The sequence below is a fragment of the Leptodactylus fuscus genome, chromosome 6, assembly GCF_031893055.1.
Source record: "Leptodactylus fuscus isolate aLepFus1 chromosome 6, aLepFus1.hap2, whole genome shotgun sequence".
Classification (NCBI taxonomy): Eukaryota; Metazoa; Chordata; class Amphibia; order Anura; family Leptodactylidae; genus Leptodactylus; species Leptodactylus fuscus.
The window spans coordinates 116,327,706-116,348,696 of NC_134270.1; the positions used below are offsets into that span (position 1 = coordinate 116,327,706).

Consider the following 20,991-nt stretch of genomic DNA (forward strand, 5'->3'; position numbering starts at 1 on the left):
TTTTAAAGGGATTTTATCACTAGAATACCCTTTTTAAACTAAATACACGTAGGAATAGCCTTAGGAAAGGCTATTCTTCTCTTACTTTTATTATTCGGATCTGCGTATTATTTCTGGCATCCCCAGTGCTAATTGAAAACTCTCCAGTGACGGCCTGTCTTCTTCCCCACCTCCTCTTCAAAAAGCAGACTACATGTGTCAGTCGGCCATTTTCCTGTGGCCTATCCTATTCAGCCACAGGAAAATGGCTAACAGACATGCGCAGTCAGCGCTTTTTGAAGAAGAGGTGTGAGAGAGAAGAGGCCATAGCAGCATTCATTTGCATAAGGAAGAAAGAAGATATTTCTAAGGAACAGCGGCATGGATCAGAATAATAAAAAGTAAGAGAAGAATATATATGTAGCTTAAAAAGGGTATTCTAGTGATAGAATCCCTTTAAATCACAGCAGGCTGGCTGCAGCACAGTAGTCTGCACATTGTATCACATATGGTGATAAACTTACCTTTCTTATATACTGTATGTCACTATTGTGGATTTAGAAGCAGGGAGCTCCATTCTACCAGCACTCTATAGCTTCAATAAATCTCAGTTTGACAGATAGCATATGCTTGGCCACCCTCCATTCTGTCTCTGCTGTAATGTCGCACGGACTTGTGACCAAGTGCAACCAGCATGGAAAAATCCTTGTCCAGTCCAAGGACTCAATCACAGTGTGAGCCGACCTTAATGGGATTCTACCATTGAAACCCTTTTTTTGTGGATAACACGTCGGAATAGCCTTTAGGGCTAGTTCACACGTGAGTATAAGGGGAGGTTTTTGACAGCGGATTTCGCGTCCAAAACCTCCCCTTATAATGGTGGTCTATGGAGACCGCCGGGCTTCTGTTCTCCACTAGCGGCGAGCTGCTGCTAGCGGAGAAAAGAAAGGACATGTCCTTTCTTCAGGCGGAAGCCGCGCGGCTTCCGCCCCCGGCAGCTCCCTCCTATGTCGGCTCATTCATTTGAGCCGACAGCAGAGGGTTAAGCCGCGATAGCGATGGTCGCGGCAGGCGGGTTTTGACAAGAGAGAGACGCGGCTCGCCGCGGCTCTCTCTGTGTCAAAACCCGCGCGGGCAGTTCACGTGTGAACTAGCCCTTAGAAAGGTTATTCGTCTCTTACCTTTAGATGTGATCTCCGCCACGCCATTCCTTAGAAATACCGGTTTTTACTGGTATGCAAATTAGTTCTCTCGCAGGGGGACACCAGCACTGGAAATGCGATGCGGGCGTCCCCACTGCTGCTCGAGAACAGGCTCGAGCAACGCCTCTATCTTCAGCTGTATCCTCCCCTTCTTTCATAGTCTTTCTTCGGCGTCACCTCCAACGCCTGCGCAGTTGGCTCAGCCAAAGAGACACTAGTAGAGCCGACTGCGCATGTGCGCAATTGCGGCCTCGGAACTATGGTCGCCGGCCGGCATGCGCAGTCGGCTCTACTATTGTCTCACTGGCAGAGCCAACTGCGTAGGCGTAGGAGGTGACGCCGAAGAACGACAACAGAGAAGGGGAGGATCCAGCCGAAGATAGAGGCGTCACAGGATTGTGTTCTTGAGCAGCAGTGGGGACACCCCATCGTATTTCCAGCGCTGGGGCTGCCCCCATTGCTGCAAGAGAACTAATTTGCATACTGGTAAAAACCGATATTTCTAAAGGAATGGCGCGGCAGAGATCACATCTAAAGGTAAGAGACGAATAGCCTTTCTAAAGGCTATTTCGACGTCTTATCCACAAAGAAAATGTTTTCAATGGTAGAATCCCTTTAACATTAAGGCTGAAGCCACCATATATAACCAACATCTGCCATACTATTATAGTGGATGACAAAAAAGGGTTAATAAAAGAATAAGAACACATTGGTTACTTTAATACAGAACTCTTTTAATATAGAGTATTTCAGACAAATTACAACATGGTTAGAAAACAAACAAAAATAAAATGAAAATAAAAGAAACTCCATTTCGGTCCAATTGTACATCACATAGTTCACGCTTTTGAATCAGTTTTTATACAGGAAAAGAAAATATTTGCTTTAAAGCTCCAATGCCGTTTATGCATGATATGAAAACTGTCTCATTTACAGACTGAAGTATATATAGCTATTAAAATTGATAAAGAGCTACAACCCATTCCCCACAAAATAAACAGAAACCAAAAGATTTAGATGCAGATTAAAATCGGATGCAATCCTGCCGCGTGCTGCCGAATCCTTCACACGCAATACAGTTTACTAGCTCCCAGCAAATGACCAGGAGGTGGCGCTGCAGGAGACGAGGAGATTCTAATTTGGGAGATTTAGAGTCACATTGCTGGTGGGTACCCCTTTTAATGGCAGGATACGGGAAGGTATAAAGAACAGGATTCTCTCTTACTTCTTTGATGAATTTTCAAACAATGCCATATTAATTTAATACTACTCAGTGTACTTATAAAATTTCTTATAATTTAAAGGACTCCTCCTACATTCATAACACATCCAGGTGATGTAACGGTTACTGTCCTTGCAGTCGATTCTGTACAGCTGGGTCCGTGCCCACAACGGGTAGACCCAGGACAAGATTTTTGCCAGTTTATAAAGCCTAGTCACTTGCAGTGTCTGCAAACCAGACAGCTCAGTAAAGAAATGTTCCCTTTCGTGTGTATACCCCTCACCTCCCTCTGCACCTTCACTCTTACATAACCAAACGCTGGTCTACCAGACAAACAAGGGGCCAGGGATTATGACAGGGAATGAGAGTGGATGAACAAAAGTGAAGTTAGTAAATTAGAATAAAATATTACTGTACAGACTTCCTTCAAGGTACGGAATATCACGCTCGATATCCCAAAATAAAGAAAAATAATAAAGTCTAGGAGTGGGAGCAGACATCTCAGGAGCCTCAATGAGCCAGGCTGGTGATGTTACATGCATGTCAGTACAAAGGGGAGAGAACTCTGAAATGTGTGAGAACAGGTTGAGGTATTTAGAGTAGATCGGATTCACTGGATATCTGGGATGGATTGCCAGCTCCGTGCCAATATATGCATTCTCCTTTGCCCTGTAACATCTCTCCAGTGTGGTCATTTAATGAATGTGCCTTATTATAGATCCATCAGTCCAGTCTCCAAGAAAAAAAAAAAAATCCCCACACTTTGCACAAACAAGTGGACTTTTAGCAGTAATTATATTAAATAAGGTTACACAAAGCCTCGCCATAATGCTATAATACAGACTACAATACTCCCCCTAGAGTTCAGAAAAATCATTACTCCTGACCTCTAAAGGCTCAAGCATAAGATCAAACTTCCTCTACTGTATAACCGATTTATTGTATATTGTTAAGATAACATTCAGTCCTCAGATTTTGATTGACTATAGTACTATGTAACCTCTAGCAGCATGATAAAGCCGCATTGTAATACTAATAGAGAAAGGAGATGGATCGGCCATATTCACATTCCAGCAAGTACCTCTCATTATGGAATATATAAATGTATCCCCATCAGTGACGATGGATAATCCATCTACCGGGTGCAGATGATAAAGCCTTTCAGTGTCACAATCAGGTGGGTGGAAAGAGATGTGCAGGCTGTTTATGTGGAGGGTAGTGTTTTGTTCTGAGGGGAATTAATACTGCTAAGCATGTATAAGGCACAGTGTGAGATTGCTGCTCCCACTCGCACAGGCGTGCAGACAAACACACGACACAGATGTGCGCGGAAATGACATGCCCGCCTGGGAGGCAGCAGAGGCGCTGGCCAGCCCTGCCGAAATGCTGAACAGGATGGGAGTTAGGCGGAAGAGGGGGGCGGAGGGAGGGTGGTGTTCACTCAAGGTAGGATCACTTCTGGCTCTTCAGCTGATTGGACAGCCAGTCCAAACCTTCGTACAGACCATCCCCACTGGTTGCACAGGTTGCCTGAATGTACCAGTTCCTCTGACGTAGGGAGTGCAGACCCAATTTGTCTGTGATTTCTGCAGCGTTCATTGCATTTGGGAGATCCTAAAAATACAAGAATCCACGTTAAGCATTTGGAGAATGAGAACTATATAAAGAAACCCCAGTCAGATTCTCATTTCTCCGATTATTTGCTTTTGTTATGGTTTGTATGGAGATTACCTGTTTGTTAGCAAACACTAGTAGCACTGCATCCCGCAGCTCATCCTCTGCCAGCATCCTTGATAACTCTTCTCTTGCTTCATTCACTCGCTCTCTATCATTACTGTCAACCACAAAAATGAGACCTGCATGCAAGAAAAAAAACATCCAAGTTACCACCAGTTTATAAGTGATCCGTCCCACATCTACACTGCAATAGTCAACATAAAGAGAGTTGTCAATGAACTACATAGCTGCTTTCCATGTCCCTTTAATGGAGCCAAGCTTTAATACTCCCCATCACCAATTGGCAAATATGCAAGTGAACTGGAGAGAAGCCAGGTTTTCTTATCTCATGTAGCCCATTTAATGAAAAACCAGACTAGGACAAGTCCAAGGCCCTTACTTTGATGGCAATTCTGCCTATTTAAGTGCCGACAATTTGAGACTGGTAGTTACTATGTAGTTACTTTGCCACTGATTTTTGACAGCCTGGATGCTAAGATGAACAATTCATCTTGACCGCAGTTACACCAGCTCAATTCTCCTTGTTTCCAGATATTAATAGTGAAAGATATAGCAGGTTATCACAAGTAGTCAGTAGAAATACACATACCCTGAGTGTTCTGGAAGTAATGGCGCCACAGTGGTCTGATTTTGTCCTGGCCGCCGACATCCCACACAGTAAAGCTGATATTCTTGTATTCTACAGTCTCCACATTGAAACCTGAAAGATGACAAAAGGGTTAGGAATGAAATTCTTATACATCATACATCAATGCAGAAGGTAAGGAGAAGTGTATACCTATTGTAGGAATTGTGGTCACGATCTCGCCTAACTTCAGCTTATAAAGGATTGTAGTCTTTCCGGCAGCATCCAGGCCCACCATGAGAATCCTCATCTCCTTCTTGCCAAAAAGGCCTTTAAAAAGGGTTGCAAACATATTCCCCATTGTAGTGTTTGGTTGTTTTCCTTTTACCTAATAAAACTAAAATAAGATCCAAGAATCAGCACATGAAACTGCAATAGTCTATAGTAATAGATTATAAAATGATATATAAAGTTTATTAGAGGGTTTTTAAAATAGACAAATGTGCAAAAAATTAATAATCACGGGGACAAAATGTAGAAATGTATATAGATGCCGCTTTCCCATTATGCACATAGAACGTAGCCCCCTCCTCCCCCATGTGATGTTAGAACCAGTGTCTTGCCAATACACACTTCCCAGCATTCCCTGTCAGCGGTGACAGATACAATGTGGCAATCTTTAACAACTGCATCTCATGCCACCAAATATAAGCCCACTCACTGGCTATCAGAAATGTTATTTTTGAACAAGACGACAAATTCAAAAGAATTAAAAAAAAAAAAAAAAAAAAACCCGCTCTACTATCTGCAAATATATAGAGTCTTAGGTCTGCTGTCAAGTGCCGGTGTCCTTCACCACACAAGATTCAGTTGAAGGGGGAAGGAGCAGTCTCCATGGCAACATTAGACATCTGACAGTGTGCTGTGCTATCGGGAAGGAGGGGGGGGGGGTAACATAAAGCTGGTGTACAGTGAGGAGAGACAATTACAGCCTAATATTACATTAACACAAAGGGACAGGAGACACCGCTACAACGTTCTCTAGATCTTCTCACAGTTTACAGGATCTATTAACCCTTCCACACCATATACATCATCAGCTTAGTACATGCTCACGACCCGAGCAGAAAGGCTCCACAAATCTAGCAGTTAATATATCCAGAAAATGATCGCCAACGCCGCTATTATCTACTGGTCAGTCACCAAAAGCCATACCAGCTCCTAGTATCATGAACACTGCCGTGTAATATTGATCCATAACACGCCAACTATACAGCACTATAGGTCTATAGATGTACCTACTAGTTTGTCCCAGTTTAGGCCGAAAGAAGGTTGCACGCTTAGAAGCCATGCTGTATTACAGAGATGACCCCAAGGATGAATACAACGCCTTGCCCAGGCAATATCCAAGATCCTTAAGGACTGTAGCACAGAACTGCGACACTTTACTGCACCAAGGTAGGAAGCCTTAGGCCCCATGCACACCACTGTAGTTTTCTGTATATTGCCTGCAATTGTGGCTAGCATACAGACCCTTCATTTCTATAGCACCATACACCCGCCTGTAGTTTTTACTGATCAGTGTCTGGGCCGTAGAAACACAAATTATGGGGCAGATTCTATTCCTGTGCGTATTTCTGGCACAAGTACAGGGGATCAGAGATTGCAGATGATGGACTGATGCAATACAGGCTTCATTTTTCCTGATTGGTATTTTTGTGGACAGCAAAAACCATTACGGCCATGTGCACGTAGCATGTAGGGCTGGAGAACACCGTCTGTGTGAGGCTATATTACCCAGACACAGTTACTGGACTGCTCAGAGCACCATAGTGAATAGGTCATCATTACTATCTTGAGTTCAGCCATACGGCCATTTGGAAGCTCACTGCATCATGGACCAGGTTTCCTGGACAGAACTCGCTCATATGAATATGGCTTTAGACAAGCAGAATAATTGGAACCATGTCTGCAATACAACTGAGAAAACCAAGCATGAAAACCGGCCCGAGATAAAGGGACCTTGTTGTTTCAGCACAACTTAGCAGGAGGAACCAGTGTTCATATCAGGCCCATTGATTCCCCCAGCACAGAGCAGTGTTGTGTAGATGGCAGCTGTGTAGCACATGCAGTCTGTGACAGCTCCACCATGTGACTATAGTATGGTAGTGATCAGACCCGGGGCAGCTGTACTACATAGACCGACTATATGCACTGTGGGGCAAGCTATCTAGTAAAGAACATGAAGGTTCTCTAGACGCCCTCGCTGATACTGCGGCTGCTGGTAAGCTGCTTTCCTCCTCTCTGCCGCCCGTCAGCACAATGCCAATGCAGCTTTCAGCCAAACTGCTGAGTCATGTCTGACATACAGGTTGCTAGGGATAAGCTGCCTAACTACCAGCCATTAGACTAGTGGTCAGGCAGCTCATTGAGGTGGCCATGATCAGCTTTCCTCCTGACTTTCATGCACAACCACCAACATATTCGTGCCAACCTGTAGGTATCACATTAACTTATCGGTATTTTTGTTAAAACCATCACCATGTTGGAGGACCCACCACTCACATTCTAGTAACATGGCTCATTCATGTGTAGTACTATTACTACCACCATCTTACCTTTACCTCTTAGTCGTATTGGTGACCCTTGGAGATTTAGGTCTTTATACCCAGCACTAAATCTATAATATCAAGGTTTGCAGCAGAGGAGACAACGTCTGTATGGAATAGCTCAGAAATTTGACAATTCTGGAGAAAAGTGTACATGTTTAAGGGATACTGATAACGTCTATGAGCAGCTGTAGGAAGTCTGTACACATTGTACAAGTAATACTAGCCCTTGGGAGGTTATCCCAACCCAATAGCATGTGCGGGCATTGTTCTTAGATGTCCCCATTACCTAAAGCAGTCACTAAAATAAACTAATGTAAAATACAGTGACCAAGTACAAGCTAGAAGGAAAAGAAATCAGTCAATACCCAGAAAAAGCCCACTCACAAATGAATCGCTGCTCTTGCCCACACACCCTTCTATACACATGAGAAAATAAGTGGAAGAAACTGCCTAAAAAACATAAAGTACCTAAGAGATGATGATTCAGAAGCGAGGAGGCAGGAAACAGTGTGATGAAGACGTATGACATGTAGGAAGCTTTCTACACCACTAAGTATTTATGCTTCCTATATATATATATATATATATATATATATATATACACACATACACAGTATTACATATTTTTATGTACTTACTGCCACCAAACAGTATTTCAGATGACCTTACTGCACTATACTAGCAGGTGAAGTAACATCTACTGGGTAACTTTTAATTTGGGGTGCTTACAAGTCGTCCACCGAGCTGGTCATGTGATCTGTGAACCATGTACAACATGGCATATCTAAGACTATACATGCAGACTAACAAGCCTCATCAGCTGAAAGGGTTAACCTAATGACATCTCAGTAAATGGAGGCTAATAAGTGTCCTAACATCTGAAGCTGATGGACATTTGGTAAGACCTCTCTTACTGTTACCATGGCTTTGTGCTCACTGACAGCTTTTGACTTAATGGGGAGTCCCTTTAACTTAAAGAAAAACTGCATTGTTTCGCCAAGCAGCTGCCAAACTTTCTGTGTCAAATAACGTGTCTAGTGTATATCACATGAGTACATTGCAGTGCCCGTCGAAGGATTTCTGTGTGGATACCTCCAACTTATGCCACAGTTATGTAAAAAGGGCGCAGATCCCTGTTGGTCCCTCTTAACACACCAAAAAGGCTGCTCAGCACATGTGGCGAGTTGGGTCTGAACAGGATAGCCCCTCCCCCAAAAAACGATCAAGTATGCTATTGTATACACACAGCCTTGTCAACATTTCCTTATATAGGAGATTAACCACTCAGAAAGTAAAAAAGCCCCTATGTACAAGTGTGCACGTATTATTAGATTGTCTTGTGAGTTGGAGTCAGACGGCCGGCAAGTCCTGTTCTCATCATTGCTCTTCCTGAAACTCATTTCCTGGAATGTCCAGCACGTGACCAGCGACTGCAGAGAGCACATGACCCGCACGTCAGGGCCCAAAGCTGGAGAAACTGTACATTGCTGGAGGATGTGCCCAGTAGAAGTGCACAATGCAGGGACAGCTCAGTACAATGCACAGGAGAATTGGGGAAAATGGCTGTGAAAAACAGATGCAAAAAACCCCCCCAAAACTGACATTGCATCCAGAAGTGCAGCCATTTTCACTGCTGGTTGTGTGCATGAGGCCATATAGCCAGTCACACTTAGGGTATATCACATGGTTTAGTTGGGTGAGGTTATTCCAACTGTATGTAATTCTATTTTGGTTTTTAGAGGCCAAAGCTACTAACCTACTACACAAATTTCACATGGAAAAAATGACAATTGCATCAAAAATGGAAAGGTTTTTTCTTTTTTTCAATGCAGTTCTAACTGCACCATCTGAATAAACCTCTACGTAGACAAGCACTTGAGGGAAATAAGCCCCTTCTAGACCCTGTAACAGCAGCTTATCTGCAACTGGGACAAAGGAAAGGGCAAGCCCCCCATCATCCAGCCCCCCCACCCCCACCAATAACTGCCAACATATCATCAGCCAATCCCATCACTAATCTACGGGTTCTGCCAACAGTTATCTTGTGCATTTACTTCCACTCAAAAAGACTGGACAGAACACAACTCTGATGGCTTCTGAGGGGTAAGCTTAGGAGTGACAAGAAGGGGAGTAGTTACTATCCAATGCCATTCTCTGTAAAAGGGTAAAAGCAGTCATGCTCATTGTCGCTCTTACAATCCCACCGCTACACATGCGCATTCGGCTAGACTGGAAGGGTACTGAACTAGGAGAGGGAAGGCAAACACTGCCAGTTCAGTATCTTACCAGTTTCAGTATTTCCCTGAGAACAAATGGATTAAGCAGATGAAATCCAGCTGCCTGATCCTTACACACACACACACACCCCCCCCCCCCGTCACAAATCTGCCAGTAGAGGAGTATGGGTAAATGCCAAGGTGAAAATCTTATGGCTACACCAAGATTACACAAAGTTATCCATCTTTGAGAACAATATCAGACTAGTAATAAATGACTGAATGATCAATACCCTGTAAATACTAGTTACACATTGACCCCCGGAAACACAGCAATCATTTCTATTGAATACGGTTATTAATTTTAGGGAAGATCCACATTCCTTAATATTAGGAATGACATCCTCGTGCATTACTTGGTTTCCTTCTTTCGCCAAGCCCTCGAGTCCAAAGTCTGGTGGAGCATGTGAAGATTACGTATAGTGCTGAAGGACATTTGTGGATATGGCTAGTGGGAGAAAATACTCTCTGCAACTAAAATCCGAGGAGGTGTAAACCATGTTGGAGATGGTGCAGATGGATTGTGTGTGGCTGCCTCAAAAAGAAATTAGGTTTTAGAAGCGCCTTTCAATCCCTGCACTCGCCCTAAGCCAATATACATGTGAACCAGTCCTAGGAGGTTTTCCATAATAAAATAAAAACCCATTAGAGAATCTCCACACCTAAATATGAATATATTTTATTGACCTAACTTCAATCTAATAATCTAAATATTGATGGTCTATCAGTAGTGAATAATGGTACTCCGATGACATCATTCTATGTCGCACTTTTCCTCTGCCAGGTCAGAGCTCCACGTCAACTTTTTCTAGCGCTACCGATTGAGTAACTATTCAGTAACAGTTATAGAACTCATATTGTACATGATCAATTGGACTGCAGCTAAATAGATAAAATTACAATAAGTCTCAGTATGGCTCCATCCTTCACCTTACTAGAAATTGCCAACTTGGTGTTTGTTTCCAGCTGGCGATGTGTCCCTATACTCTTACACTGTCCAGTCATTGTCAGACTATGAAGGAATACAGACCCAGGCCAAGTGGAATAGCAACACCCAGTTGTCAATGTATTCAGAAGTTTCTCAGCCCCAGTGGCAGATTCCACCCTAATGAGATCAGAGCAGAGCGCCAAAAAACTAGCATCCTGCTCCATCTTGCCAGAGTCTGCAGCTCAAGTCATCTGGCTGATCAGCGGCAAAAAGTCAATGCTTTGTTTCGCATTCAGTCGTGGGGGTTGAGGATAAATCTAAGGAAGCTGTCCACCTTAAATTCCTCTTCGTTTTCCATGTGAACTTACCCTAACAAAGGAAACAGTACAACACAGCGGAAAGACGCTCAAAAATAATAAAAGTTTGTACATACATTGCAGATTAATCAAAACCGGTTCAAAGAATAAGTGGAAACCAATCTGGTCACTTTCATTTTCCAAAGGACATCTGAAAAGTCAAAGCTGGAATCTGACTGCTAAGGGCGGTCTCTACAATCTTCCTTTACACCAATTTAATATATCCCCCCACCCAGTTAATGATAGTATAAGGTGCTGCTCAGTAACAACTTCAACAGCCATTGGAGCAAATTTATTAAGATTGGCGCATCGGCCTGACTGGTGCAGGGACAAGAGATTTACCAAGCGGTTGTGTCCTCTTCATAAACCTGTCGGAGGATCTGGTGCCAGAATGGAAACCTATGCCAGGTGGGAACTGGAATAGATGTCCATTCTAACTCAGGCCAGGAAACTGCCATGAATACATCAGCCTGGCAGAGGCATCCCCACCTTGGCCTGCCCTGATCCGTAATGCCCACATTGGCAGAATGCGATAGACAAGGCACGGATCAAGGCTTGAAGCACACATCCGGTGCAAGACGTGCCTCCAGAATATCCCTGTACGCCATTTTTCTGGCATATGTTCTTAAGTGACATATCCAGACTCATTTTATAGCCTTCTACATAGCAGATATGCCATCATACCACCCTATATCTACACTGGCCATTTTATACCATGTCCAAGAGCAGCTTGGCATAGGGCGACATGCCATAGTGGATCTGCCAGTTGGAATACTTGCAGCCTTAGATGTGGTTTTGTCATAGACAGCCCCTCAATGTATGGAATTGAATGGAAACTGCAGATGATTATTGCGCAATAGTCAGATATGGCCATTGACTTCTATGAGGGGTCATGTGACTGAAATGACAAGCTATTCATTCATGACCCCACAAGCTGTAGGTAACCATATAGCCATAGAGTGAGAATGGCGCTAGGCTCAAATACCTAATTTATTAGCCATTTAGTGTGAAGCTTCCCACATGACAGTACAGTAGTCTATAGGACGTAACATTACAATATGGGAAAGAGAATTCCTCCTCTGAGGCGTATCTGCCGATTGACCCCTTACAGGCCCATAGAACACAGTATTACATACACAGGATCCGCATTATGCCTAGCAAGGTATACGGACAACATACGTGCGGCCCACTAGCTACAGCTTAGTCACTGCCCCACCAATACCCCACAAAGGCGAAAACTCCGAGCATTTCTATTCCATCTCTTACCAACGCTTCTCCTTCACCGACTTCCTGCTCTCGCCTCCTCTTCCTTGCCGATCGGTCACACGAAATGGCGGCAGTTGCTTACGTCACCGAAGGAAGAGTGCCGGAACTACTCTACAATACGCATGCGCCATTCCTAGCTAATCAAAAGCTCTTATTCTCCGTTTGTAGGAGTGTTCTAATCACGTGCAAGTGAGACAGCCAATTACAAGGCCATAAATCATACGCAGGAAGCTAAAGCGTGGCCATCTTACTAAGGCTTATAACGCTCTTTTCCAGGAAGCGAAGCTTGTTAGGTGTGCTGTCGGTTGTTTCTCCACTGAAACGGCAGCTCTGTGTTTTTTTGTTCTTGTCATATATGACTTGTGGATTAAGTTAGTGTTGTCGTCAATTGACAAGTTGAGGAATCCATCGTGAAGTGTAGTAGTTTCTATGGTTACGGTTAGTCATTCTTACCGTAGGGTGTAGTAAAATGGTGACGGTCATATTTTGACCAATCACTATTGAAGACGTCATTGATCCGGTAACGCCCACCCTATCTGAAGACCAATTGGGTTCTGATTCGTTTGACAAACCGGGTGGGCGTGGCTTCTGCCTATGGACTATATAAACTTGGGGATTCCGCCTTACTATATTTAGCGTGTGGACTTGCTTAGTGGGGTGGAAGTTGCTCTTCTGCTGCTCTTGAGTAACTTCGTGTTGCTTAACAGGGTGTGTAGGGCTTTGCAGAGCCATTGTAGCGCATTCTTGTTGATCCTTGAAACTCTCCTGACCTTTGGGTGGGTGGGTGTGACATATATATGGAGGAACTCTTATAGACACCGGGGCAGATTTATGAAGACAGTTTTGTATGGTAGTTTTAATATAAGCCCTGACAGGCACAAGATAATGCTGAGATTTGACGACACACCAGCCTCTTCATAAGTGAGTGATTCCCCATGTACCCGAATGGAGACCTAGTCAGTTAGGAATCGGCGTAAATTTCTGGTATAACGCGTGTCTGAAAACTGGCATATAGTTATAAAATTATAATAAATGTCAGGCTGAGGCAATCCCTCCCCGGTGCAAGGTGCAGAATGGGGAACATGTGCAACCAAGATGTAGCATAGGACTTGCACCCTTTCACGCCTCTATGCAAGAGAATTAAGGGGTATAGAAGGGTTAATAACCCCCTCCCCACACACACCTTATTTCTACTGGCATTGTAGCTGACTGACTGGTGTCAGTGTTAGGCCTGGTTCACATCTGCGTTTGGGGAGGGGACGGATACCTATATGTGTAGAAAAGTGGTTACCTGGGAAAACACGTGAACCTCATAGACTATAATGGAGTCCGTTTGGTTTCTGCATGAAACATGCGGAGAGAAAAGTGCTGCTTGCAGGACTCTTCTCTCTGCATGTTTCATGCGGAAACCACACAGACCCCATTATAGTCTGTGGAGTCCGCATGTTTTCCAAGGTAACCACTTTTCTATGCGTATAGGTTTCCGTTCCGGAGGGTCCCCAAACGGACTCCCTGAACGCGGATGTGAACCAGGCCTTAGAGCTACAATGTTAAACCAAAAGAATCTCAATACTAGGTAAAAACATAGATACCAAACCAAAACCCAATACTCCAATCAAGTATCAATATATATAACATAAATAACAAACAATGCACCAAAAAAATAATTTTTTAATTATTTTTTTGGTGCATTGTTTGTTATTTATACATTGATACTTGGTTAGAGTACTTAGAGATACAATGCTTTGGCCTTCTATAGTACAAATAGATTTAAAGGAGTTATCCAGTTCATTTTAATTGATCTACTCTCAGCATTGGTCATCACTAAGAAGAGATCAGTGGGGGTCTGACAACTGGCACCCCTGCTGATCAGCTGTTTGAAGAGGCCACCAAACTCATGCAAGAATAATTATAATGATCTCTTTCCTATTAACGCTTCCCGCTGTGTGTTTCATAGCATTCACGCACTTGTAATTACAGTCTCATCTTATGTACTTCTATGGGATGAGGCTGTAATTCTATCATATGGCTGTTATGAAACAGACAGCTTGCAATGTAAACAACAAACTGTGCTGTGGCCTCTTCTAACAGCTGATCCGCAGTGTCTGGGTGTCAGACCACTCAGGTCTTGTAGATGACCTATTCTGAGGATAGGTCGCCAATAAAAATGAAGTGGACAACCCCTTTGATTTAGGTACATTGCAGCATATATAGATAGACTCGTTTTACATTTCTACCACCTTTTTTATTTATCTGTTACAGAAACAAAAAAAATAAAGTTACTGCCGATTCTTTACATGACTTATATCAATCAAATTTAGTGGTTTGAAATCTCCAACACTGTTGGACTTGTCATGACCGATGCAATTCATGTCAATCTTAAGAATAAGGACGCAATATTTTTATGCAGTTTCTGAAACCATCTACCTGCACACCATTCACATAGTATATTCACACCATGGCCCTTTAATGCTCTGAGGGGGCATTCACACAATGTAACGCGGCGTTGATTCTGATACGATAACTCGCATCAGATACAGCGCTGCAAAACAGAATCCCATTGACTTCAATGGGTTCTGTTTAGCGCAAGTAACACATTGAACTCAATGGGAGGCTTTTTAACCCATTGATTTCAATGTGTTACGGTCACTAGACGGAACCCATTGATATCAATGGGATTCTGTTTTGCCCACCAATCTGATACAGAAAAATCCTAATGATGGGTCATCAGTGTTGTAATCCTTGAAAACCCAATTAGGGCTTATTCACAAGGCAGGGTTTATCGGCCCTGTCCTTGCCGATGTGTTAACAGTCAGTACATGGCTCCATAGACATTAATGAATCTATTTATGCAACCATTCTTTTAATGGTCCATGTATAAAATCAGAGAAAAAATAGAGCCTGTCATTTCTTGGGCCAAGTTCGTGGATCCCTCAGACTCATGTGAAAAGTACTTTTTTCGCGTCTGAGTGCAGGGCCCTATCGTGAGAATATAGCTTTAGGCTAAGGCTCACCTTAGAAGCCAACCCAACTTTAAAAAAAACAAAAAACAGCTGAAACAGGGCAAATGACCCCTGATTTCAGCCTTACAATGTACTGTTGGCAAAGTAATGACTTGTTCACATCTGCTTTTGTATTCTGTCCGGGGAGAGTCTGCATGGAGACCCTCCGAACGGAATACAAACGCAATTGCAAAAGCTGTGCTGTTAAGCACATGGACCCCATAGACTATAATGGGGTCCGAGTGCTTGCCGCGCACTGCCCATACAAATCATTCCATATCCTGCCCCTGGATCAATTAGCTGTTTGGAGCCACTTACAGTGACCACCCTGTAAATATTATGGGCCTGTAAGTTGAAAGCCTATATATAATACATTTTATTTATATAGCGCCAACATATTCCGCAGCGCTGTACAATTTGTAGATATTGACTTCACTGCAGCTCAACTCTCTTGGACTTCACTGGGAGCTGAGCTGTGGTGAAGATACTGGGCCACTAGACAATGGATAGAGCTTTTTGCTCCTTGCTCTGGTTTTTTTTCCCAATGTTTATTGACCAAAAGCAAGTAGATTATCAGTGCACAAATAGTACAGCATTAGGCCTAGTTCACACGGGGGCGTATTGGCGGATTTTGGTCCTGATTGTGACGCAGGAAGTCGCGTCACAATAGGGCCAAAATGCGCCTGCCACGACTGTCGTGGCTTCCAACAGTCGTGGCTTCCTGCTCTGGAGTAGGCCCAAATGAATGGGCGTAGTCTGGAGGGTTCAACTGCAAGGCGGATGCCGGGGCTGAATCAGCCGCAGAATCCGCCTTAAGAAAGGGCAGCTCACTACATAGACCACTATTGTGAGGGGGCGGACTATGATGTGGATTCAGTGCCAAAATCTGCCCCCCTGCCCTGTGTGAACGAGCCCTTGTGAATTTGGTAGAAGGGGAGTGCGCGCACCCCTGTTGTAGTCATATTACAAGAGGTCAATAAAACTTTTACATCTTTTTGTTTTAATGTAAAACATTGTGCAATAGAACAAATGTAAATAAACGGTCATGATGGAAAGAAGGGGGGGAAGAGAGCAGGATGGTGAGAAAATTATAATGAGAAAGAAAGACATAGAGAAAGATAAGATTAGAAGAGAATCTGAAGAGTATCTGAAGAGAATCTGCCTGCGGGGGAGGCAATACTCTGTTATTCATCTCTAGAACGACATTAGTTCAGAGGTGGAAATCGCTCACTTGAAAGCTTTAGGGTGTAGTTGCCTTGGGTCTTTTTTCTAACCAGAGTGTCTTGAGTACCGGATGGATAAAAGGACCAACAACTCAGATTCGGTGCGAATCCAGGAATAAGGAACTGCGCTCTCTTGTTTGGTAAAAAATGGCAAATTCGGTTTTATTGACATCAAAAACTTTCACACAACGCGTTTCGGGCGTTATACTACGCCCTTCCTCAGGTGTACTGGTTTCCAGGTGCACTCAAGGTGCATGGACATGCAGCAGGGACCAGCTGTAGGCACTCAAAGCAAACAGACGTTCAGCACTCTGTGAGGTAAACCACGATCCTTTAATGTTGAATAGCAATAAAATCCACTGTACAAAATCAACGCAAGTAGCAGGAACACTGAGGAGTTTCGGGAAGCACATATCCCTTAGTCATAGCATTGCTGGCGCTTTGTCATCTGTCGTGGACTTGGGCTCCCCAAATAAGAATTCATATTTCGCCTTAGCAACATTCTGTGAGTGTGCGGACGTGTTATTAACCCAAACATACCTTTCGGCCTGCTCTGCTGTGTACCGGACGGGCACCGGTTGTGGCTCTGTGCAGATGATCAGTCTGGATATTAATTTAATCATATATTTATGGCCCATCCTGAAAATAGGCCATAAAAAACCATAATCCCAGACAACCTCTTTAATTTTAGCTATGCAATTTTACGCATTTTCTATATAGATCTAATAGGCCACAATAAAATGGCTGCTTACTTACTGTATAAGTGGCCATTTTTCTTGTGGCCGCGGGCATGCACAGTCGGCTTTGTCCGAGGCCTACAAGCTTCACCGCCTGCGCCAGAAGAAGAGGCCTGAAGAGGACGTTCCTGAAGAAGATGAAGGCGGTGCTGGAGAGTTTTCTTGCAGTGCTGGGTGCTGCGAGAGAACTCATTTGCATACCGGCGAAAACCGGGATTCCTACGGAATGGCGACGCGGACAAGACATCTAAAGGTAGGAGACGAATAGCCTTTCTTAAGCTATTTCTACATGTTAGAGACAAAAATTCGATCTGCATGATAGGATCCCTTCGTTCTGCCACAGTTATACAATATATTTATACCAACACAGGATCAAATTCTGCGGCAGGAAACCAAAAAAAGTTGTTTTTTTTTCAAATGTGTTTTCAGGGACTATCAATATCAGACCAATAGGATTCAAGTTGACACCCCTACTGAAAGTGAAGGCTAGCGTACACCATCCACAGTGGTCTCCCTACAGCAATGGAACCTAGCACTATTACACTTTTATTATACTCTCTATTATTTATACCATGTAAGTAGGGGATTATGCCATACTGTTATGTGTATAGAAGCTGAGTCTCAGGTACTACCTTGTTCTCTGTGTTTTGTGGCTCATCTTTCATGTTAATAAAGATATACATTTGTGATCTTATGGCAATGCGTACACTGCAGTTTTTTGTAGGTTGCATTAGTTTGTATTAGGTGCAGTTTTGTAAGTTACTAATGTCATACACTGTTGGAGAGTATCGCCTCTCTGAAACGCATGTTTTCTGCTATGAAGGGGCGGCAGTGTTACAGAAGCACAGACTTCTCTGTACATTGTGTATTGGCAGTGCTTGGTTGCTGCAGTGCAGCACCATTCATAACCACTACACAATGCATGGAGCTGTGCTGGCTTCTGGAGTGTCACAGACCCTTCTAACAGTATATTAGTGGTGGTCCTGGGGGAATAGTTACCAATTTTTGCATTAATAAAAAAATGGATGTTTCAATCCTGTCCCATACAACCCCATTTGGGAATTTTTTTTTTGTAAGTAACACCCCTTTTTTAAATGGGAAGTACCTGAACTTGATGGGGGTTTCTGAAAATTTGGGACTGTACTGGGAAATTTGGGACCAATCCACCAAACCATTGATGATCTATTCATATAACCCCCCCCCACACACACACACACACACACACACACACACACACACACACACACACACACACATACCTCTCAAGTCTGTGAAATGTACAGGAGACGTGCATTTTGCACAGTGTTTTTCCCTGCCACAGATAGGTCACACTTAGGGTCAGTGCACACAGAGTTTTTTGGCACTGATTTTGACGCTGAATCCGCCACAAAATCAGCCTCCAAAAACAGCCTCCCAATAGAGTTCTGAGGCTGATTCAATGTCAAAATCAGCACCAAAAAACTCCATGTGCACTGACCAAGTTTAAAAAGCTATAACAATCCACATGAGCAAAGGAACAAATTTGTCTTGCTACATCATGCCCGATCCCACTTTCTCCAAACACCTACCGTCCAAGAAGAGTTAGAAGATCTTCCATACACATTAGATAGCTGGTTGATATGCTTCAGCCATGTATTATGTAATGCGTAAGGCAAGCTTTAGTTAAATCTGGAAACTCTTAGGGGGCGTTCACACTACCGTCAGTGTCCGACAGGTAGTGTCCGCTCCTAGTGTCCGTTCAAAATCTTGCACGGACATTAGGAGCGGACACTAGCTGTGTCCGTGACACTTAAATGGCGATCGGGTGCGTTCTTTTGCACTCCGTGCCCTTCCTTCACTGTCCGCATGTAAAGATGTCCGACTTTTCAAGCAGACAGAAAAACCCTACATGTCAGGTTTTTCTGTCCGCTTGAAAAGTCGGACATCTTTACATGCGGACAGTGAAGGAAGGGCATGGAGTGCAAAAGAACGCACCCGATCGCCATTTAAGTGAATGACGAGTGTCACGGACACAGCTAGTGTCCGCTCCTAATGTCCGTGTGAGATTTTGAACGGACACTAGGAGCGGACACTACCTGTCGGACACTGACGGTAGTGTGAACGCCCCCTTAGTAAAAATAATATGATTCATATTACGGTCACCAAGATCTCGAATGATAAATCTGCCTACATGATAAATTATACTTTTCCCACATTAAAACTAAAGCACAGAAAGCAAATTTGCAATTCAGACCTCTGGGAAAGCTGTGTAACAATCCCATAGGACTGCTTTTTTTTTTTTTAACAGTGCTCTGGTTGCTATTAGAGATGAGCGAACAGTGTTCTATCGAACACATGTTCGATCGGATATCAGGGTGTTCGCCATGTTCGAATCGAATCGAACACCACGTGGTAAAGTGCGCCAAAATTCGATTCCCCTCCCACCTTCCCTGGCGCCTTTTTTGCACCAATAACAGCGCAGGGGAGGTGGGACAGGAACTACGACACTGGGGGCATTGAAAAAAATTGGAAAAAGTCATTGGCTGCCGAAATCAGGTGACCTCCATTTTAGACGAATAGTGGATTTCAAATCCGGGTCATATGAGAATGTGAACTTTGTGACTATGAGACAGGGATAGCTGTACAGGCAGGGATAGCTAGGGATAACCTTTATTTAGGGGGGAATGTTATTAAAAATAACTTTTTGGGGCTCTATCGGGTGTGTAATTGTGATTTTTGTGAGATAAACTTTTTCCCATAGGGATGCATTGGCCAGCGCTGATTGGCCGAATTCCGTACTCTGGCCAATCAGTGCTGGCCAATGCATTCTATTAGCTTGATGAAGCAGAGTGTGCACAAGGGTTCAAGCGCACCCTCGGCTCTGATGTAGGAGAGCCGAGGGTGCACTTGAACCCTTGTGCACCCTCAGCTCTGCTACATCAGAGCCGAGGGTGCGCTTGAACCCTTGTGCACACTCTGCTTCATCAAGCTAATAGAATGCATTGGCCAGCGCTGATTGGCCAATGTATTCTATTAGCCTGATGAAGTAGAGCTGAATGTGTGTGCTAAGCACACACATTCAGCTCTACTTCATCGGGCTAATAGAATGCATTGGCCAGCGCTGATTGGCCAGAGTACGGAACTCGACCAATCAGCGCTGGCTCTGCTGGAGGAGGCGGAGTCTAAGATCGCTCCACACCAGTCTTCATTCAGGTCCGACCTTAGACTCCGCCTCCTCCGGCAGAGCCAGCGCTGATTGGCCGAAGGCTGGCCAATGCATTCCTATGCGAATGCAGAGACTTAGCAGTGCTGAGTCAGTTTTGCTCAACTACACATCTGATGCACACTCGGCACTGCTACATCAGATGTAGCAATCTGATGTAGCAGAGCCGAGGGTGCACTAGAACCCCTGTGCAAACTCAGTTCACGCTAATAGAATGCATTGGCCAGCGCTGATTGGCCAATGCATTCTATTAGCCCGATGAAGTAGAGCTGAATGTGTGTGCTAAGCACACACATTCAGCACTGCTTCATCACGCCAATACAATGCATTAGCCAGTGCTGATTGGCCAGAGTACGGAATTCGGCCAATCAGCGCTGGCTCTGCTGGAGGAGGCGGAGTCTAAGATCGCTCCACACCAGTCTCCATTCAGGTCCGACCTTAGACTCCGCCTCCTCCAGCAGAGCCAGCGCTGATTGGCCGAATTCCGTACTCTGGCCAATCAGCACTGGCTAATGCATTGTATTGGCTTGATGAAGCAGTGCTGAATGTGTGTGCTTAGCACACACATTCAGCTCTACTTCATCGGGCTAATAGAATGCATTGGCCAGCGCTGATTGGCCGAATTCCGTACTCTGGCCAATCAGCACTGGCTAATGCATTGTATTGGCTTGATGAAGCAGTGCT

The 20,991-nt window shown here is 44.0% G+C and overlaps 1 protein-coding gene across 1 annotated transcript; it reads right to left on the reverse strand.

Moving 5' to 3' along the window:
• Positions 1 to 1,896: 1,896 nt before the first annotated feature.
• Positions 1,897 to 12,238, reverse strand: LOC142208531 (ADP-ribosylation factor 1-like). The gene is made up of 5 exons (XM_075277114.1): positions 12,144 to 12,238; positions 4,919 to 5,102; positions 4,730 to 4,840; positions 4,135 to 4,259; positions 1,897 to 4,017 (listed from the first exon to the last, which is right to left on the reverse strand). The coding sequence occupies exons 2-5, from the start codon at positions 5,064 to 5,066 to the stop codon at positions 3,856 to 3,858; spliced, it is 546 nt and encodes a 181-aa protein (XP_075133215.1). The 5' UTR covers positions 5,067 to 5,102; positions 12,144 to 12,238; the 3' UTR covers positions 1,897 to 3,855.
• Positions 12,239 to 20,991: the final 8,753 nt, after the last annotated feature.

Coding starts and splice junctions, on each gene's coding strand:
- LOC142208531 (XM_075277114.1), bottom strand. CDS start 5,066: ATGGGGAATATGTTTGCAACCCTTTTTAAAGGCCTTTTTGGCAAGAAG. Junction 4,260..4,729: donor TTACTTCCAGAACACTCAGG/GTATGTGTATTT, acceptor TCTTGCATGCAG/GTCTCATTTTTGTGGTTGAC. Junction 4,018..4,134: donor TAGTGTTTGCTAACAAACAG/GTAATCTCCATA, acceptor TTGTATTTTTAG/GATCTCCCAAATGCAATGAA.